At 39.3% G+C, this 21,764-nt stretch overlaps 1 protein-coding gene across 4 annotated transcripts in view; it reads left to right on the top strand.

The window, feature by feature from the left end:
* The window catches only part of B3glct (beta 3-glucosyltransferase), a 104,966-nt gene extending 91,350 nt beyond the window's left edge, over positions 1-13,616 (top strand). For 3 of the 4 annotated variants that reach the window (XM_078016153.1, XM_078016152.1, XM_078016150.1), the window contains 2 exons: positions 4,596-4,740; positions 13,114-13,616. In XM_078016153.1, coding sequence (XP_077872279.1) covers positions 4,596-4,740; positions 13,114-13,281 — 313 coding nt within the window. In that variant the 3' untranslated portion in view covers positions 13,282-13,616. Of the gene's footprint in view, positions 1-4,595; positions 4,741-8,568 lie in introns of all 4 variants that reach the window. The other variant, XM_078016151.1, reaches the window with a different exon arrangement.
* Positions 13,617-21,764: the final 8,148 nt, after the last annotated feature.

The raw sequence follows: 21,764 nt of genomic DNA, 5'->3' as shown, positions 1-21,764 counted from the left end.
ATCCGCCTACCAAAGGACACCTCCACTTGGTGATTCACAGGCACATCACCTCCCATGCTGAGCTCATCATTTATGACATTAGCTCCTAACCTGGCCCCTTTCCATTGGCCCCCTCTCAGGGAAGGCACTAAGATGTACGATTTCCTACCCTGGAGCCTGCAAGGCAGCTCTCCCCTTCTCTTTATCTTTCCCACTCTCTGGCTGTGGACTGAATTCCTGAGTCGAGTCAGTTTATCTCCTGAATCTCTTTCCCTTCAGTACTTCTCTCCACCTCCTCCACCATCATGGCTGCTACCCTCTCTGCTCGGGCTTCCTGCTCTCCCACTTTCTTGTGTTCATCCATCCCACGTGGTTATGCACACCGTAGTTAGAGAGCCCATTCTAATAAGCAGATCTCATCCTATCTGCCCTGCTCGCAAGCCATCAGCTGCCTCTCCTCACCTTATCTTCCCCCAAAGACACGAACCATTTTTTAACGTCTGGAATCTAAGACAAGGAGACGACCAATCACATTTCACCAAGAGTCAAGCTGGTCTTGGATGAGGCCTCAGTTTTGACCCCTAGAGATCACCTAAGCTGCAGATCTGGGTGCTGCTGAACCCTCTGCAGCCGGGCCAAAGGTTCCAGCAGGGCCTCTCTTCCACCTGCAGGCCCTGGTCACCCCTGAAAGTTGCTTGGCCCCTGCTCATCTGGTGGAGATTCCGCTTTAGAAATTTGATCATCGGTTTCATCGTGTCCAGCTCTCTTCAAAAATTCCATAAATGAGTCTGATTTTTACTTTATTTATGTTTCCATTTATGAACGCAGCGTGAAAATCTCTTTCATCCTTTTATATCCTGAGTGGACCTAGAACTTTCACCCTCACCTGTAGGACAAAACCTGACCAAGGCTCCCAAGGCCCCATCTGGTCTTGGCAGATGAATTGCCATCCTGGCTCTCAGCCTGAAGAATTCATGCGGAACTTATTGCTCTTTCTCAGGAATACTGTCTTCCCCACATCCTCCCCTACCATATATGGCATCTGTTGGCCTCTACAGTTCCAGATTTCTGTCTGCCTATTTCCTTCTCATTTTTTTGGACTCAATCTAGCTGTTATTTTTCTACTCCTAGAAGCCTGTAGTCCACCTTAGCCCCTGAAATCTGGGCTTAATGCCTTTCTAATGTACTTTCATAGCATATTATATAAACCGTTATCATTTAATTGTCTATTTACATTCCTATTTTCTACTTAAATTAAGAATTATTTGCAGGTAGCACCTGTGTCTTATTTCTCATTATATCCCCACTTCAGGGCAGAGGGGCTCGTTTTTGTCAAGGTACGGCGAATAAATGGGTAAACACACCACGAAAACCCGGCATTTGGGTTTTACCTCAGCAACATGACCCATGGTATATTTGGGTTTTTAAAGTACTTTTATACTTTTATACAGAAGCATTCTTCATGAGATTGCTTCTTCTGCCAACCTTTGACAAAAGTTGCCTATACAATGTGATATAGTTCCTCCAGCACTACAGTAGGATTTACTGATGTTCTAGATGGAGAACCAATGTACTTTTTTTTTTTGCAATAGTAAGTCAGGATCAGTGGTTAGGAAAATCTGTTCATAGACAGTAACAGCATTTTAAAATAATGAAATATAGAGCAGAATAGAATAAAATGGTATCGGAGAGCATCCTATGTTGTAGGGTGTTGTGAAATGTTTCACTTCTATTCTCTCTCTCTCTCTCTCTCTCTCTCTCTCTCTCTCTCTTTCTCTCTCTCTTTCTCTCTCTGTCATGCACACACAACACACACTCACAAACACACACACACACACACACACACACATAAATGGTTGCAGTGTGAAGTTCTGGGTTTTCTAATTATGTTACCATCAAATACGTTCTTGACAATCACACCCTCGAGCCCGAGCCCCTTCACCTCCCTTCCCCATCCCAGGCCCCGCATGGCAGGGCAGGGCAGAGGCATGGACTGCAGTGAAGTGTGTGTGTGTTCTGTGTTTGGAAGGTACCACCTTTATAGTGTTTGAATGCAAGTGTCTCCTTTTTCCTTTCTTTGTTTGCTCTGTGGGAGTTTGGCTATTTGGAGAAAATGAGTCAAGTGGCTCTTTTCTTTTTTGAACTTGTTTGTTTATATATATATATATGAGTTTGGGCAGGAAGCTGTCCCTGGGGAGGTCGTAACCTCTTGGAAAAATGACTTCACCCTTGGAAGAGGCCATAGGCAGTGTTACCCAGAGACATCCGTGACCTGCCCGTCTGCTGGAGGCTGGAAGACAGGTGTGGTCTTGATGCGTGTCATCTTCTGTGTGTGCTCTTCTGTATCTACGGGCATGATGTTTTTGGGGTGAGCCCTCACCTCCTGTTTCATTTTTTCTCATTTTTAAAATTCATGGATTATGTAGTAAAGGCAATGGAACCATTTACCTTGCAGCTTTTCTTGCCTTTTTTCCCCTCCAGAGCTGGGGATTGAACCCAGGGCCTCCTGCGGGTCAGGCAAGCACTCTTGAGTCACATCCCCAGCCCTTAAACTTGTAGTTTTTATCATCTTCTTAATATTTAAAAGGTGGTGGATAGAGCAGACCAGTGTTCTTTTCTACCATCCTATGATTGGTAATTTCTCCTTTGGGGAGATATCTTGGCTTGGAAAGAACTCAGGAGCTTACTAATAATTCAATATTATTAAAGGCCCATGTGCACATAGCTGATGTGAATAATTAATGTGAGGCTGTTCCGAGTGAGTAGGCAAAAGCACAAACTAATAAGAAATTTCACGCTGACAGTTTATCTTCCTGTGAAGCTGGTTTTTCAGAGAGCGGACCAGAATCAAAGGCTGTCTTTTTCTTTCTCATCCTACCAGGAGCTGGCAAAATTAAAAAAGAAAGCATTGTTCACTGTGTTCTGTCAGCGCATCCTCCACACAGGCCATTTTTTCAGAGTGGGGTAGGTTGAGGCCAACCTGGGGGACTTGGCACAGGTGTTTGACTCAGCCCCAAAGATATGTGACCTGGGAAGTGTTCACTGGTGGACAGTAGACTTTCCAAGATAAAGGGCATTTCTGGTGGGTTTTCAAAGTTGCAGTTTACCTTTCTGTATGATTGAATATTTCTTCTTTCTAAACACTTGTATTTCTCTGTACCATCTAAAATAAAGAACTTCAGTTATCTTGAGTAAATTCCATGCCATTGTGACATCTGGTATCTTGCAAGGGCAAGGGGCAAATGATCTGTGTGGTTGCTTCCTCAGTACTTGGTCTCAGATATGAAACTACATTGTACTGGTCTCAGATCGCTGTGGAAACTCCATTTTTGAATCGGATTGTATTCCAATCTGTCCCTTTTTTCCCTTCCTACCAGACTGACTCAGAACTCTTCCTCCCCTGGGAAAATCTGTGCAAAGGCAGCTTTGTTCTCTCTTGTTTGCTACATCAAACTTTTATTGAGTGCCTACTATATGTGTGCAAGGCCGTATGTTTGGCTTTGGAATGTGTGCTTGAATTTTAGATAGTTTTGCCTTGGAGAAAGTCTTCAGTGATTGGGAATAAACTTGTGAACCATATTAATCCCTTTAGACCTGTCAGCTTTGGGGCTATTCTGAATCTGAAAAGATTTATTACTATTATAGGACCAGAATGGAAACCAGAAACCAATCAGTATTTTTAAAAGAAGAGAATTTATTGTGAGAACTTGGTACCAAACTGTTAGAATGGGCCAGAGGGCTAAAAGAGAGCTGGTGGTTTTCCCTAGAGATTAGTAGCTGTAGAAAATTCCTATTGCCCCTAACAGAGGAGCAGAGAAAACTATTTGCTGGGCCCATTTCTGCAGCGTTGCTATAACTGTTGCCACTGTTGAATCACCACCTTGCCCAAGGACTCGCACCCTGCATATCTCCAGAGCACGCAGCTGCCCCTGCTGCCTGCCTCTGCTGCAGAGACCAGAACCAGGAGCAGATGGTCTCTGCTAGTATTGGGCCCATTGTTGTCTGTCAAAAGCAGGACTCAGACGGCAAGGGAGGCTGGAAAGGGATATTTCAAAATATTTTAGCAAGAGCACAGAAAGACTGGAATGAGGCTTGAGTTCCACCAGGATGCCTGTTTTTTTTTTTCCTCTATTTCTCCCTCCATCACCTTAAAGAAGCTTCTGAAAAATAGAATCGCTGGTACAATGATGGTTTTTTCAATCACATTTTATCTCCTTGTTAGCCATGACCTGTGAGTAAGATTCAGTGTTTCTGAGTCCATCTCTCTGATGGGAACATTGGCAGAGTTTGTTATTTGTCTCACTGAGGATTTTGAAATTCCGGGACTATTCTAATATTCCAAATGTCATATTAAAACAAGAACATTACCTAGTGTGAGTTTGCAGAAATACACCTAAAGTCACCTAGTAGGTAGGTAAACATCTCTTAGAAGTGATTTTGCTTTTCACAGAAGGCACAGAAACATTTTCCCAGAGTCACTACTAAATGGAAGTCAGCTGATCCCCGTCTCGTGCCTTCCCCAGCAGTGTGGCTCTGAAGCAGAGTTCTCTGTTGAGATGGATGGGCTCCAGGAAGTTGCTCTAACCCACTTCTCTGTCTGCTCTGGCTCCCACTAGCATGGTCTTCAGCCGAGAAGCCGTCAGGAGACTTCTTGCCAGCAAATGCCGATGCCACAGCATTGATTCCCCTGACGACATGGTCCTGGGCATGTGCTTTAGTGGGCTGGGCATCCCTATGATACACAGCCCTCTCTTCCATCAGGTGAGACCGTGGGTTTTATTCTTACCACAGGGGGAAGGGGGGATTTCCCTCCCCTTTAAGGGCTCTACTCCTTTCTCTTCTTAAATTTTGAAAATGATCTTAAGAACTATATTGACAGGCCCCAGGGGACATTCTTAATGAACCTTGTGTCCTCCATGAATGCTATGAAGATGGAAAGCAAATACATCTAGGAACCCAAATGGTGCTGGGCTAGTGTCTGTGTGTGTAGGACCTGGCAAAGGTTTCTCTGTCTTTCTCTTTGTTTTCACATAAAACAAATTGATGACATTTTAAAAATTTTGGATGTTATCTAAAAATATATAGGACTGACCTAATTTTGTCCTAGTGGTCATCAACTGTGTGTAGTTCAACACTATCCTTAGGTTTTATACTATCCACCTCGCTTTGATTTAACCAGGACTTCTCCCTTTTGATTGTCATTAAACCAACTGGCGAATATCTATTAATTTCCAATATGCTACCTGAATATATTTTGAGGGCTACAGAAAAGAAGAGATGATATTTATCAGGCATGATTAGTGGTTATAGCGTCACTGTATGCATTTTGGGGTTGGAGAAAGGAATCCTTCTGCATTGTTTTTAGTACTCTTTCATGAATCTAGTCAGTGAATGTCCTTCTATTCTAAGACTAATAGCAGGTGTACATAAACTAAAAATAACCATAGATCTATACCCATCTAATGTACTCCTTCAAGAAATTCAAAGCCTTTTGAAATTTGATTGTCTTTTAAGTGCCCTTCCTTACATCGAAAATATATTCTTCATGCTTTATTTAATAATAGGAGGAAATGCTATCATAGCAATTTAGAGAATGGAGCATGAGATAAACAACACTGTAGAAAACAACTTGAACAAAGCAAAGAAAGTGTTGCATTATCAAGAAAGGCAGACTCCATTTCTATGTCCTTGAGACGGTAAGGGAAGATAAAAGTAGACCTTTACTAAAAAGAAATTCATGGTAAACCTCCTTGCTGGTACCAGTATGAAGGCACTTATCCATCCTCGAGAAGTCTGACCCATTTTAAACCAATGAATTGTGTTCTGATGACTCAGAAAAGCAAGATATTCTGTCTCTTCCTCTTTTGCTTTATCTCATGATGTTTCACTCATAGAAAAGGAAGGTTAATTAAATCTGCTGGTGTATAAGGAAAGTAATTTGTCAAAGTTATATAGTGTGACAGGTCTTAGATTGTTAGGGTCACTTTTTCTCTTAGGAAAGAACACATTAGTATATAAACTAATAAGGAGAAAAGAGAGAAGGAAAACAATCTAATCCTTAAGCAAAAGTCCTTTGAAGGTAATTAAAAAAAAAGTTTATTTTTTTCCCACACTTTAAAACCCTTCTCTAAATCACATAATCGATTTTAAACTTTTCCAAAATCATAAAATATGTTTAAAACCTATCCTCCCCCAAAGAGACTGCTGTATCTTCCAATCCTTAAGCCTCTTTTAGAGTTTGACATGATTTGGACAGTACTTTCTGTTTGTAATGTTTGAACACAGATCCAAACAGCTCTTTTATTCATATTGACAGTGACATAAGAGGCAAAGTAATAAAGTCTAAGAGTGCTGATGAGTCAGAGGAGAGAGATTATTTGGAAACAGCCTGGCACTGTTGCCTGGGCCATATTCCTTCTGTTTCCAGTTAGGGGATATAACCGTGAAATCATAGATTTAGAAGGGGACTCCAAGGGATATCTCGTACATCCATTCAGTAAAAGCGAAGTATCTAGAGTGCATGGTTTGGTTCTTCCAAAATTATATGCCACTAATGGATCTGGTGGTGTCAATGGTATTGAATTCCCTGCACAAAGTACAAGCAAGCTGGACAAAATTGTCAAAATAACGATTTCAAGCCTCTGGAAATCAAATAAAGGCTAACAATAAATTGAGAAACATTGATTTCTGAAAAACTGCTACACTTCAAGGTAAGAACAGTAGATCTGAGGCTTTCTTGCCTGAAACCACTACCATCCTTAAGTCCTCCCCAGCCCCTTAACTTAGTTAGAACAGCAGTTTTACCAGAACGGACCTGGATGGAATAAACAACACTTTGCTGCCAGAGGGGAGGGACTTGATTGAGGAAGGGGAGATGAACACCCACAAATATATCAGCGAAAAATGTTAATGTTGGTAGGAAACAAAGAAAAACAACCTGCATCTTTACTGGTCTGAAGTTGCAGTCTGAGTTAAGGTGAGGGTGTATTAGCCAGAAATGTGACATCTTATGCCCTAGAAATAAGAGTAGCTACATGGTTAGATAAACTCTTTACACTTATCCCTAGCCTGTTTGAAAACTGTGCAAATGTGTAAGAGTGGGGTTGAGTCCATCAGAAAGCAAAGTCAAGGCATGTTTGAAAACTGGCTGAAGCTGTGGATTGCTTTCCAGCCCACACACAGATGGAAGCCCTGCAGACTAGAGATGTTTAAGCACAACTTCTGTGCATATGTTAGTCCAATTAAGTTATTCAGGGCCAGAGATGACTTGATTCAGGCCAGGTCAAAACTAAAAGTAAGAACTCTAACTAATCAGCATTTGTACATGATAGGGAGAAAGAGTCCATAGTATAAGTCCAGGCAAGTTACTTTAAAAGGAAAGCAATAGAAATGAATCAGATTTGTGGGTTGATATAATACACTATCTAAAAATTACCAGTTTTGATCAAATAATCCTGAGACATACAAAGAAACATCATCAGGGAAAATGCAATGAATAGAAACTAACTCTTGAGTAGGACCAGATGTTGGATTTGATAAGTGAATACTTCAGAGCACTAATAAAAATACAGTCATAGAATTAAAGGAAACTCTGCTCAAAGAACTAAAGACAAATATAATGACAATGACAATAAATAGGGGTTCTTTTAAAAATACCTTTATTTTGTTTATTTGTTTATTTTTATGTGGTGCTGAGGATTAAACCCAGTGAATGCCTCATGCACGTGAGCCAAGCGGTCTACCACTGAGTCACAAGCCCAGCCCTAAATAGGGATTCTTAATAGAAAAAAATAGAAATCATCATAAAGAACCCAACGAAGTCTATAATTACAAAATCCAATAACTGAGATTAGAAATCATATAGCTGAATTTAACAGTATATTTGAGATGGCAGAAGAAAAATCTCAGTGAATTTGATGAACGATCAATAAAAATTACCTAATCTAAAGGAAACTGAGGACAAAAAACTGTATAAAAATGAACAGACCTCCTAGACATGATGAACCACAGAGTGCACCAACATTCACTTGAGGGCAATCCTGGAGAGAGAGGGTAGGGAAAATGGGACCACAGAAATTTCTTTTTAAGAAATAACAGTTACTAATAGGGCATTATGTAAAATTGTGGATGTGTAATCGACGTGATTCTGCAATCTGCATTTGGGGTAAAGTTGGGAGTTCATAACCCACTTCAATCTAATGTATGAAATATGATATGTCAAGAGCTTTGTAATGTTGTGAACAACCAATAAACCCCCCCCCCAAAAAAAGAATGTTATTAATTAAAAAAAAAAAGAAATAACTGTTGAAACTTTCTAAACGTAGTAAGAAAGAATCTGTGGAGCCAAGAAACTCAACAAATTCCAAAAAGGGTAATAATGAAAAGAATCACATGTCAAACTTTGAAAAGACCAAAACAAACAGAAAATCTTGAGAGCAACAAACCTGATCGTGAAGAGCGGAACAAATAATAATAAATAATGAGGCAAAAAGAAAAAAACAACAACTGTCAATCAATCATTCTCTATTCAGTGAAATTATGCTTCCAAATGAAAGTGAAATAAAGACATAAAAAGATTTCTTTTGCTAGTACACATTCCCTACAAGAATGAGCTGGAAAAAGTCCTTCAGGCTGAAAGGAGATGGCATGAAATGGTAACTGGAATATACAGGTAGGAATGAAGAACACTGAAAAGGGTTTTGTTGGTAAATATGAAAGACGTGTGTGCCTCTGTGTGTGTGTGTGGGGGGGCTTTGTGTGTGTTTGCATGAATATGTGTGTGATTAAGAGAAGAGGACAGAACATATATGTATGTTTATATGTGTGTCTATAAATTAAGAGAAGGAATGTGAATGTGTATAAATGCAAGGGAAGGAATTTGAGCTGTTGTAGCAAAGTTGATTTTATTAGAATTATTTGTATTAATCTGATAAGTTAGATGCATGTTGTCCCTGGAGCAACCTCTAAGAACCACCATTTGACCCAGTTATCCCACTCCTTGGTACACATCCAAAGGATTTAAAATCAGCATACTATAGTGATACAGCCACAGTTCACAACAGCTAAGCTATGGAAACAACCTAGATGCCCTTAAACAGATGAATGGAGTGGCATATATACTCAATGGAGTATTACTCAGCCATAAAGAATGACTTTATGACATGTGCCAGTAAATAAATATATCTTTAAAGTTAGTTTTCTGTTTGCTATAGAAATCATAGCATGAATCTTTGACGTATTAGGTTTCTATTGGTCTCATGTGTTGTAATTCAGTTTCTTCAGTGAATACATTTGTTTAAACAGATTTTCTGTTTCTTCTTGAAACAGATTTGCTAATGAATATAATTTCAGTAACTTTTCCATTTTGTTTAAAATGTTGGCATGATTTCAGTAAAGTAATGATATCCCCTCTTGCATTCCTGATTTGGTGATGTGTATTGTCTCTCTTTTTTTCTTGACCAACTTAGCTAAGCATCTGCCAGTTTCATGCCAAAAAATCATGCCAAAATCATAGCAGTTTTCTCTAGTGAAACCAACAAGTTGGTGCTAAAATTTGTATGGAAAGGAGGAATGATTTTTTAAAAGATTCAAAATTAGAGAATTTATACTAGCTGATTTCAAACCTTACTATAAATATATAATAATAAAAACAATGTAAAATTGTGTGAAGTTAAACATACATCTGTGGAATAGGATAAAGATTCTAGAAATAAGCCCTCCCATTGATGTAAACTGATTTTTATCCAGGGCATTTCAGTGGTGGAAAGAAACAAATGGTGCTGGAACAATTGTATATCAATATACCATGAGAAAACTTTAAATCTTGCCTTACACCATGTACAAAAAATTAATTCAAAATGGGTGAGAGTTCACAATGTGGGAAGTAAAGCTTAAACTTTTAGAAAGTTAGGGATAATTTGCTGTGACCTGAATTTAGGCAAGGATTTCTTATTAAAATTAAAAGCATGACCCAAAAAGGAAGAATTAATAAGTCAAACTTTATATAACCTTTATTTCTTAAGAGATATTGGAAAAACCAAACCAAACCACAGTGTAGGATAAAATATTTACAAATTAAATATCTGATAGGGGACACGGGTCTAGAATATAATGTCCTTTTACAACTCAATGAGAAATGAAATCTTTTAGTTTGGAGTGGGCAAAAAAAAATTGAATGGACATTTCACTAAAGAAGATAAGTGAATGACTAATAAGCAAAAAAAAGATTCTTAGTATTATTCACAATAATCTAAAATTGGAAGCAATCAGAATGTTTATCAACTAATGACTAGGTGAATAGAATATGGTATCTTTGTTTTGGTCAGTTTTTTCAATGCTGAGAGAAAGGACCTTACCAGAACAATTTTGGAGGAGGAAAGGTTTATTTGAGGGCTCATAGTTAGCCCATAGAAGGCTGCCTCCATTTCTCAGGGCTCCAGGTGAGACTGAACATCATGGCGGTATGGTATGGTGGAGGGAAGTGGCTCACATCATGGTGATCAGCAAACGGAAAGAGAAACTCCATTTCCAGATACAAAATATGTACCTCCAAACCATATCCCCTAGTCCCACCTCCTCCAGCCACACCCTACCACTTCAGTTACCACTCAGTTAATCTCTATCAGGGGATTAATCCACTGATTGGGTTAAGCTTCTTACAACTGGATCATTTCTCCTCTGAACCTTGCATTGTCTTATAATTGGGGGGCACCTCACATCCAAACCATAACAGTGTTCATGCATGGTAGCATTAGTCAGCAGCACAAAGGCATGAACTACTTATACATGCAACAGTGCTGAGCCAGGAACAAAATATTCACACTGTGTGATTCCATTCTTAAGAGGAAGGCGACACTGTAGAGATGAGACAAATCAGGGGTTTCTTGGGGCTTCCAGTAGGAGTGGGGATTAATTGCAATTATACACAAGGAGATTGGTGGTGGTGGTGAAATTGTAATGTTCTAAAACTGGTTTTATGGTTACCCCCAAATCATTTTTTTCTTTATTTGTTTTTGGAAATTTTTAAACTGTTTCAAACACTATTTCTCTGGGTGAACTGTAAAGTGTATAAACCATTCTTTTTGGGTATATTTTATGTCTAAGGAGATACAATTTTAATCTCCATTTGTGGAACTGCTCATTGAGCTCTAAAGAGGGATAAGAAGGTTTTAATGGTTCTCAATTTATGTCCTTGTACAGTTGAAGCAGTCTCTCTTGCCTATCACATTCAATGTTGCCCTTCCCCACCCCTGTACCTGCCTGTTTGGGATTTCCTTTTGGCATTTTGGACAGAGATGGGATAAGAGGTTCTATAGACTTCTCTGTGTTATGGATGCTTCTGGGGATGGCTTTTTTTTTTTTTTTTTTAGTTTTGCCTTATTCTTTTCTGTGACCTCATGCATTGAAAACGACAGCACATTCTAATGCTTAATGAGCCAACTGTTCACAGGTATGCATGGGCTTGCTGAGATGCTATTAATCACTCCTGGAATCCGTGTTAACAGAGGGATTTTTTCCCTCCTGTTCGATGCATTAGTATCTCTGGCAATTCATTTTCACTTGTGAAAAATAAGCCAGGATTTCTTTTCTTTGCTTTTACTTCTTTCTTCTGAGAACACAGTGGGAATTATCCCAGAACTGAATTGAGAGCCTGTTTCTCTCTGGTTTTCTTTCCTGCTGGTAAGCTCTCACAGGGCCTCACAAATAAGCATCATCTAATATATGAATTCCTTCAACTAATATTTGAAACTTTCCCAGTGCAATTAGTCTATATTCCAGTATATATTTTTTATTGATCTGTCTTCCCTCTTAAAATTCCCTTCTTAGACCTTTAACTCCATGAGTCCTTAGAAGCCTTAAAGGGTAATACAGTAGCAATTGTGAGAGTTCTTCCCCTGCATTATTTTAACTTTTCCTCACATTTGAGCTGTGTCTTTGTGTCACTCCGAGGAGCATCCCAATGAGGCTGGGCTCGTTGAGGCATTGTTGGGTGTGTGGCTGGAGCAGTGGGCCAAGGACGGGCAGTGGGTGTCCTGGTGCAACCTTAATGGGAGCTGGCCACCTCTTTCTTGTCCCCATTCCAACATTTGCTAATTTGATTACTTCTGAGAGCTCCAGTTTCCTCATTTCAATAATATTCTGTCCTTCTTGGAAGGTTTCAAGGATTAAATGAGATAAAATTTAACAAAGGTAACAGCATTTAAGAGAGTTTATTTAAGTATCCACATCAAAAATGTAGGCAGATTATACTAAAATACTAGCCTAGAAAAGACTTGTTTTTAAAATGTATTATATTTAATTTTAATAGTCAAGATGATTTTCTGTTGATAAACCAATGAATTATTCTATAAAACAGATGAGCCATATAAATTCATAAGCAAATTAAGAAAATCGAGAGAAGATGATTGCTCTGTTTAGAGCAAACGAAATTGTCTAGCTCTGATTTTCCTTCTAACATTATAGTTTGTAACTTCAGTCTCTAAAACATTCTAGGTTATATCTGATCCTGCTTATGGTTTCTAAGTTCTAGAGAATGCTGAAATGATGATAACACAGAAAAACTTTGCAGTCCTCTTGCAAAGTGCTTTGGTTAACTCACATTTTTTAAAATTCATATTTCTGGAACTAGAATTATATAACTTCTCTCTGATGAACCCCATGTTGTCTTTCTTTGGAAGATATCACTCCATTATGGTAGAGAACTAGATAGGCCGAGGGACCCTGAGAACTCCTCACCCCAGTGAACTGCATAACCCATGTGTGATGGGGTTTCCCCAGAGGGACCTGGGAATTAATTTTGCTGCTTTTATTCAGAGATCATAATACTAAGTTAAATGACTTACCTAGGAAAACTTTTCACGCTTACTGCCATGCTTAAAGACTCTTCCAGAGACAAAACTATGGGATCTCCAAGCAAAAATCAAAGCATCTGGGATATTAAAGTAATTGGAGACTCAAAAGCAAGGAACCTGGAGTTAGAAGAAGATGGTAGAAAATAAGGTTCCCTCTTGCTTTTTGATTCCCATAACCAGTAACAAATATTGAAATGAAGCATTTGCTTTTTAAATTCAAATGTTATTTGGAAACAGTTATTTTTGATCACCAAAAGAGCATAATTCTTTGTTCTTCATGCAGGCTCGGCCAACAGATTACTCAAAGGACTTACTTTCTCATCAAGTTCCTATATCATTTCACAAATATTGGAACATCGATCCAGTGAAGGTGTATTTCACGTGGTTGGCACCCAGTGAGGAGGAAAAAGCCACACAAAAGACACAAAATGTTTTTAGAGAAGAGTTGTGAAGCCTGGCGGCCAGGGAGCATGGATTGGGGTAGGGAGCAGAAATGGAGACTTGACATTGATGAGAGCTGCAGCCGAGTCAGGATGCCACCTGGCGTTTTGCCAGGGGGAGTGGTTGAGAGGTGGCGCCAGCGAGCCATTAGGATGGTGATGGTTGAATTCTCGCGGAGTTCCCGTTGAGTTCCGGTTGAGCTCTCACGGAGTTCCTAGAGAGTTCGTGTGGGTTCATGGAGTTCCCGTTGAGTTCCGGTAGAGCTCTCGCGGAGTTCCTGGAGAGTTCGCGGGGGTGGCGTTCGCGGGGTTCGGAAATAAAGTTCGTTCCTGCTTGAATCTACAAGTGGCTCGTGACATCCCGGTTATTTGTGCCCAGCCAGACTGCGGCATTTGGTGGCCCATGCAGGGAGCACCTGAAGCTTGGGGGTAAGTGAAACTGCTTGCCACTGAGGGCAGGGCAAGAGAATATGGGTGACCATTTCAAAAAACAATGTGTTCTTGTTCTGATTTGTTTTTGTTTTAAGCTGCCTGTCCCTAGAACTTTTTCAGGCAAACTGGGGAAAGTGGTTGGCTCAAGGTTTGAAGTTGTTCGGCCCTGAGGAAGAGATAGAGATAGACCACGGATACACATGTCAAGAAAATAGAAAAACTGATACAAATTTTTGTTCCATTTTTGTTTCATTCTGTTTTGGTTTTGTTTTGTGTTATCTTGTTGGGTTGCATTATCTTTGTAGCAGAAATATGGGGTCAGAAATTAACAAAAAACAAACCGAAAGAGTGTTAAGTAAATTGGTAGAGGAAGGAGGCACCCCAATAAAACCGAGAACAGTTTGGGCATACGTTGATACCATACACAAATGTAGCCCATGGCTTTTTAAGGAGGAGTTGTTGAATATATCACAATGGAACCGTCATGCTGAAGACTTAAGGAAGAGGGAAAAGAAAAACCCAGGAACTTTGCCAGTTGGCACATTGTCATTGTGGATGATGATACGATTTTGTTTGCCTAGTCCAAAGCTTTCAGTTCAGATTATGGTAGAAGACATATTAGATCAGGAAAAAGAGGAGGCCTCTCAAGATAGTCAGAAAGGGGAAGAAAGTTTAGAGCAGAAAAAGTTATTGGGGAGAAGTTACAACAGGAGGCTGCTACTAACACCATTCTATCACCAGAGGGCATAATTCAACCAATAGCTCCACCTATGGAGACGACATATGCTGAGTGGCCCTCAACCCCCATAGTTGATAGATGGGATCATGAGACAGGACCTCAAAGATTAGCGTGCCCTGTATTTGAAGAGGCAGGAGGGCAGCGAATTCACCATGATTTAGATTTCAAAACAGTGAAGCAGCTGAAAGAGGCTGTAACAACCTATGGTCCTCAAGCAACCTTCACTGTAAGCACAGTCGAATCCATTACCAACTTGAACATAACGCCAGCAGATTGGGCTAGTATGTGCAAAGCTGTGCTAAAGGAGGACATTACCTGTGGAAGGTTGCTAATCAGGAATTTTGCATGGAGACGGCTAGGCAAAATGCAGCAGCCAGTTATACTCAGAGAAATCTAGATACCTTGTTAGGAAAGGGACCTTACGAGGGTCAGCTGCAACAAATTAGATATGATCCTTCCATATACTCACAAATCACTTCAGCTGCGGTTAGGGCAATGAAAACTTTATAGGGGCATGGAGATTTACAAGGTCAATTATCTAAGGTAATACAAGGAGCTAATGAACCTTACACTGAATTTGTAGATAGGCTTATACAAACAGCTAGCAGAATCTTTGGGGATGTAGAACAAGCGATGACATTAATAAAACAACTAGCCTACGAACAGGCAAATAGATGGTGCAGGGATGCCATTAGACCATGGAAACATGGAGATTTAAACACATATATTAAATTATGCAGAGACATTAATGAACAAGGACAAGTCTTGGCAGCTGCAGTACAACAAGCTTTAGGTGCCAGGCCAAAAACATGCTACAATTGTGAACAAACAGGACATTTTAAAAGGAGATGCCCCATAGGAGGAGGGTTTAACAAAACTAAGTATCAAAGGGGTAGAATACCGGGTATTTTCCCACGATGCTGTAGAGGGAGACATTGGGCTAATGAATGCCATTCTCAAACCACCATAGAGGGTACTCTGTTATAAAAAAATGGACAAGGACCAGGTGTTTACTCACGATATCGTGAAGAAAAACATTGGGCTCCATTGCCAAAAAACGGACAGGGGGTCCTCATGCTCCGGGGCCCATGACCACAAATATACGGGGCACTGGAAGAACCCAGCAACACCATCAGGGTAGTGCCCAGGACACATTATCCATTAGATCTCTCATCAGACAAACCAGAGGGAGCGCAGGGTTGGACATCTGCGCCTCCACCAGAACAGTACTAACTCCAGAGATGGGAGTTCAAATCATTCCCACAGGGGTAAAAAGACCTCTTCCCCAAGGAACAGTAGGCTTATTATTAGGACGCAGTTCTTCTACTCTAAAAGGACTTATGATAAGTCCTGGGGTATTGATCCCCATTATGAAGGTGAAATAAAAATTATAGCCAGTTCTCCAAGGGGTATATCAGCAATTTCACCAGGAGATAGAATAGCACAGTTATTAATAATACCCAGCCTACATGATAAATTTTTCAGTCGTACTATAGAAAGAGGTTCCAGGGGATTAGGCTCCACAGGTGTAGATTGGGCTATGCTTTCTTTAAATTTAGATTCTCACCCCATGCTAAAACTAAATATTCAAGGACATGAATTTAATGGGCTACTGGATACAGGTGCAGACCTTGGCATTATCTCTCTTCAAGAATGGCCAAAACATTGGCCATTACAACAAGCCACTCAAACGCTTCGAGGCCTAGGAGTGGCAACTAATCCCCATAGAAGTGCAATGGTATTAGATTGGAAGGATCCTGAAGGATGTGAAGGAACTATACAGCCATATGTATTGGATCATCTTTCTATAAATTATGGGGATGAGATGTCCTAGATCAATTAGGTTTGACATTAACAAATAACATCAAATCAAATGCGCCCACTATTATGGCTAGACAAAGTTTTAGGAAAGGAAAAGGATTAGGAGAAAAAGGATAAAGTATAGTGGCACCAATACAAGTAGATCAAGAAATAGATAGACATGGATTGGATTTTCAGGAGGGGTCACTGAGACAATAAAAATTACTTGGAAATCAGAAAGATCAGTATGGGTTCCTCAGTGGTCCCTGACTAAAGAAAAGATACAAGCAGTCCATGACCTGGTCAAACAACAATTATCGGAAGGACATATACAACCCTCTGTATCTCCCAATAATGCTCCCATTTTTGTCATCAAAAAGAAATCTGGTAAATGGAGATTACTGCAAGATTTAAGAGCCATTAATAATGAAATGGTCATTTTGGGACCTGCTCAATCGGAGATTCCTCAATTGTCTGCTTTGCCAAAACCTGGTATGTTTTCGTTACAGATATTAAAGATTTTTTTTTTCAATTCCAATTCATCCTGAGGATAGTCCATGTTTTGCATTTACTATCCCTGCGCTGAATCATGAGGGTCCCAATCAGAGATATGAATGGAAAGTACTCCCTCAAGGGATGGCTAATAGCCCGATTATGTGTTAAATTTATGTTAACAAAGCAATCCAGCCACTTAGAAATCAAAATCCTGAACTACAAATATTTCACTGTATGGACGATGTATTATTAGCATACAAAGATAAAAACACATTGCTAGAATGTTATGCCACACTTACAAACTTATTAAAAAATTATAATCTAGAGATAGCAATAGATAAAGTACAATTAAATTTTCCAAATGATTATTTAGGAGTTCTTTTATCCTCGACCATGGTCCGTCCTCCAAAAATTCAAATACGAGTAGATCAACTCAAATCACTTAACGACTTTCAAAAGTTATTAGGAGACATAAATTGGATAAGGCCTTATCTAGGTATACCAACAGGAGAGTTGGGACCTTTATTTGATATCCTAAAAGGTCCATCAGATCCAAATTCACCCTGAATGTTAACGCCTGAAGCAAGAAAGGCATTAAAAATTATTGAAACATATATGGAAAATATGCATTTGGATAGAATTGATATAAGTTTGCCTTTATTATTTATTGTACTACCAACAAAAAAATATTCCTACAGGAGTATTTTGGCAAGAAGGTCCATTATTGTGGATACATTTATCTTACTCTCCTAACACTATTCTTACTAGGTATCCTGAGGCTATAGGACAATTAATACTCAAAGGAATAAAAGCAGCAAAGGGAGTGTTTGGAATTTCTCCCAATAAAATTATTACTCCATATACTATGAATCAAATTGATGAGCTAGCTAATGAGTTAAATACTTGGGCAATAATCATGTGCAAATCTAATGTTTCATTTGATAACCACTTACCATCTAATCCTTTGTTGTCTTTTTGGTCTTCGCATCCTGTAGTTTTTCCAAAAATGACAAAAAAAAAAAAACCTATCATGAATGCTCCAAATGTATTCACTGATGGGTCAAATAATGGTGCAGCAGCAGTAGTTACACCTAATCAAACTTTTACATTTTTAGTACCCAAACAATCAGCTCAAAAAGTAGAGCTTAATGCAGTATTACAAGCTTTTGTGATGGTTAAAGATTCTGTATTTAATTTATTTTCCGATAGTCAGTATATAGTTAATGCTATAGTATCCCTTGAAGATGCTGGTAGGGTTTCCCCTTCCTCTACTGTTTTCTCTTTGTTTTCCACTACACAAAGTCTAATCTGGGACAGAAAAGATTCATTCTTTATAGGACATATCAGGGCACATACAGGATTGCCTGGAGCCCTTAGTTTGGGCAATGATTTAGCAGATAAAACTACACATGACATACATATTTTTTTCTACACTAGAAGAAGCTACAAATTTTCATAAATCCTTCCATGTCAATGCAAATACTTTAAAAAGGCATTTTAAAATAACTAAGGAATAAGCCAGACAAATAATAAAACAATGTCAAAATTGTGTGACCTTTTTACCACAAGTTAATCTTGGAGTCAACCCTAGAGGAGTGACACCTAACCATATTTGGCAGATGGACGTCACACACTTGCCAGAATTTGGAAAGTTAAAGTATTTGCATGTTACAGTTGATACTTCCGGATTTTTGATGGGCTCCCTTCATGCCAGAGAAAAAACTGGAGATGTTATAGCTCATTGCTTACAAAACTTTGCCACTGTGGGCATTCCAAAACAGTTAAAAACAGATAATGGCCCTGGCTATACTTCTACCTCTTTTAAGCAATTTTGCTCATCATTTGGCATTCTCATATAACAGGAATCCCATACAATCCACAGGGACAAGGCATAGTTGAAAGAGCTCATCAAACTATTAAAATGTACTTATTAAAGCAAAAAGAGGGAATTAGGAAGGGGTATGTATCTCCCAAAGAAAAACTTAAAATAACCCTTTTTACTCTAAATTTTTAAAATTTGGATTCATCAGGGCTTAGTGCTGCGGAAAGGCACATGTGTCCAAAAAATGTACATAAGTCCAAGGTACTTTGGAAGGATAAACTAACAGGACAATGGAAAGGTCCTGACCCAGTGATTTTCTGGAGTCGGGGGTCTGTTTGTGTGTTTCCACAGGGCGAACAGCAGCCAATTTGGATTCCAGAGAGACTAACTAAAGCGATTTCTACAGACCAAAAAGAAGATGATTTGGCTCAAATCCATAACAGCTGATATCCAGAACTCCAGTTTGGCTATTCTTACATATGTGACAGTGGTTCTCCCACACCTGGAGGCTAATGAATAATGAACACCATTAAGGCCTATTGCAAATGTAAGAAACCTTGGGACTTGCTTGTGGGAATACCTTCAGACCCATATGCAAGTTACAGGAAGAAGGATGGGATATCAAAAGAAGAGTCATACCCAGGTGGTAACCAGGATGCTTTTTTCAATATCTATTTTATTATTGCCCTTTCCCACATAATGAAGTTCTATTTTGTTTTTTGAGCTCATACAGACCTAGGTTAATGTTTTTCTGATCAGTTCTATTTTTTGACTGGAGTTTTTGAGCATTGCAATGGGGATTTCACCTGTGAAAAGCTACAAGGCCTTTACTATTATGTGTTGTATGTATTGTGTTATGTGTGCACACTTGTGTTATGTGTTGTATGTCTGTATGTGCGTATGTCCATATATCATATATGAGGAGCGCTCATGAAAAAATGGATCCAAATATTTTTTTTTTTATTCACGTGATTTAAATGGTTTAATTTAAATTAGGTAAACAGCTGTTGAGGATTGTTTTAAAAGGTGGTTAACAGATCTGTTTGTTTTCTTTCACCTTTCCTTTTCATTATATCTAATTCTATTCAGGATACTAAATTGTTTAGAAAATTGTTTATTTTTTTTTTAGTGCCTGCTGGAATGTTACATAATTTTTTTTTAGCCATCACTACCAGAATTTCTATCTTCATCCCAGTGCCGGTGAAGACAAAGATAAAACCAAACTACAACTTCTGCACTAGCTATCACAACAAACTGTATAAACTGATGCATCAATGAATAATGTAACTCAACAAGTGATACTCAATCAAGGAGTCGATTTACTTTGGGAGGAAATGGACATATTAATGGATTCCTCTGCTTTGAACTACTTGCAAAACTTGCCTGGACTATGTATCACTTGTATGCACTGTGAATTATCTGTTGGTGCAGCGATTTTGTGGTAGTGCCAGGGTATCTTTGCTGATGGTGTCATCAATGGTACAGTTTTGCCTAAAGGAGTCGTCAATGGCTTGATATCATGGCGTTTTGTATCCTCCCCTTTCTGCTTGTAGCAGGTTATTTATGGTGTTTGTGTAAAAACCACTATCCACAAGTATGGCTAAATGCTGGGCCGGTAGTCAATGACGGGTAAGATCCAATTGCAATGGTACCAACCTAAGACAGGAGGCTGACGCCTTGAGGTCAGCTCATCCAATGATGGGTAAGGACCATATATAGTATTGGACAACCTACGACAGGCACGGTCCCCAAGCCACATGCTTGTTGTTTAATTAAACAGAAGGTGGGAGATGTTGAGAGACGCAGCCGAGTAGGGATGGTGCCTGCCTTTTTGCCAGGGGGAGTGGTTGAGAGGTGGCGCCAGCAAGCCATTAGGATAGTGATGGTTGAGTTCTCGCGGAGTTCCCATTGAGTTCCGGTTGAGCTCTTGTGGAGTTCCTGGAGAGTTTGCGGGGGTGGTGTTTGCAGGGTTCCGAAATAAAGTTCTTTCCTGCTTGAATCTACAAGTGGCTCATGACCCCCCAGTTTCTCATCAAGATCCTATATAATTTCACAAACATTGGAACATCGATCCAGTGAAGGTGTGTTTCACGTGGTTGGCACCCAATGAGGAGGAAAAAGCCACACAAAAGACACAAAAGGTTTTAGAGAAGAGTTGTGAAGCCTGGCATCCAGGGAGCATGGATTGGGGTAGGGAGCAGAAATGGAGACTTGACATTGTCCCACTGTACTGAGCTCATACTGCCACTGTGTGCCACCTGGCATTGGATACTTCCTGACTTTAGGTGCAAATCATGTATATGGCATTTTTTTTTTTTGATGGGGGAAGAGAAGGAATGATGGGTGAAAACAATGTTGTTGTTGTTTTCCTGAGAAAATCACGTGTTTTTTGACTTATGCAATTATTGTAATACAGTGATTACTGCGCATTTTTTAGGCTGTGATATAGCAGCTTTATTACTGTCACAGGAAAATAAATGGTACCAGAAGTCCCTTTCCTGTTCTTTCTCTTCATTAAATGAGTTTCAGTTGGGCAAGGCACTGAAGAGAAGTGATTATCATTCTGTATAAAGAAGAGTGAATGTCGTTTGACATGGATATTGCCAATGATATGAACTTTTAAACCTTTTTATTGAAGGTGAAAATTATTTCCTGGGAACTCAGTAGAAATAATGTTGTATTAAGGATCATTCAAGAGAGCATCATAAAAGTCTAGCTCTGCAATTCCCTGTAGTCTATATGATCATGTTGTTTTATCTATTCTTTCACTGTTTGTACTTCATAAAGAGAGAATGTGAAGTCCGCTAGGGCTTCCTATTTCTTTAGAAGTTCATCTGTGCTCCCCTTGGACCCCAAAGCCCTATCTTTATGGCTACCTGTAACAAAAGTATTGGGTTCTGACAGAAAAGTGTTAAAGTATTTAAAAACAAAATGCTGATGTGTCATTCAAGTTAATAAGCCCCATGTGAGTCTCAGGAAGTGATATTTGAATCTGATGTTTTTACTCTTGTTTTTCTTTTCATGTTACTTAATGATTCTCTTCTGGCTCGGAATAAACATCCCTAGCCCCAACCAGTGCCCAATGAGACCCTCCTGGAAGGACATTATGGTGATTTGGCAATTTAGCTGGGATCTTAAAGAATGAAATTTAAACATAGCATTTTAAAACGGCTCTAATTTTCAGATCATATCTTCAATATATAGTG

This window comes from Ictidomys tridecemlineatus, chromosome 6, assembly GCF_052094955.1.
Source record: "Ictidomys tridecemlineatus isolate mIctTri1 chromosome 6, mIctTri1.hap1, whole genome shotgun sequence".
Taxonomy (NCBI): Eukaryota; Metazoa; Chordata; class Mammalia; order Rodentia; family Sciuridae; genus Ictidomys; species Ictidomys tridecemlineatus.
This window is presented reverse-complemented; position numbering and strand designations above follow the sequence as displayed.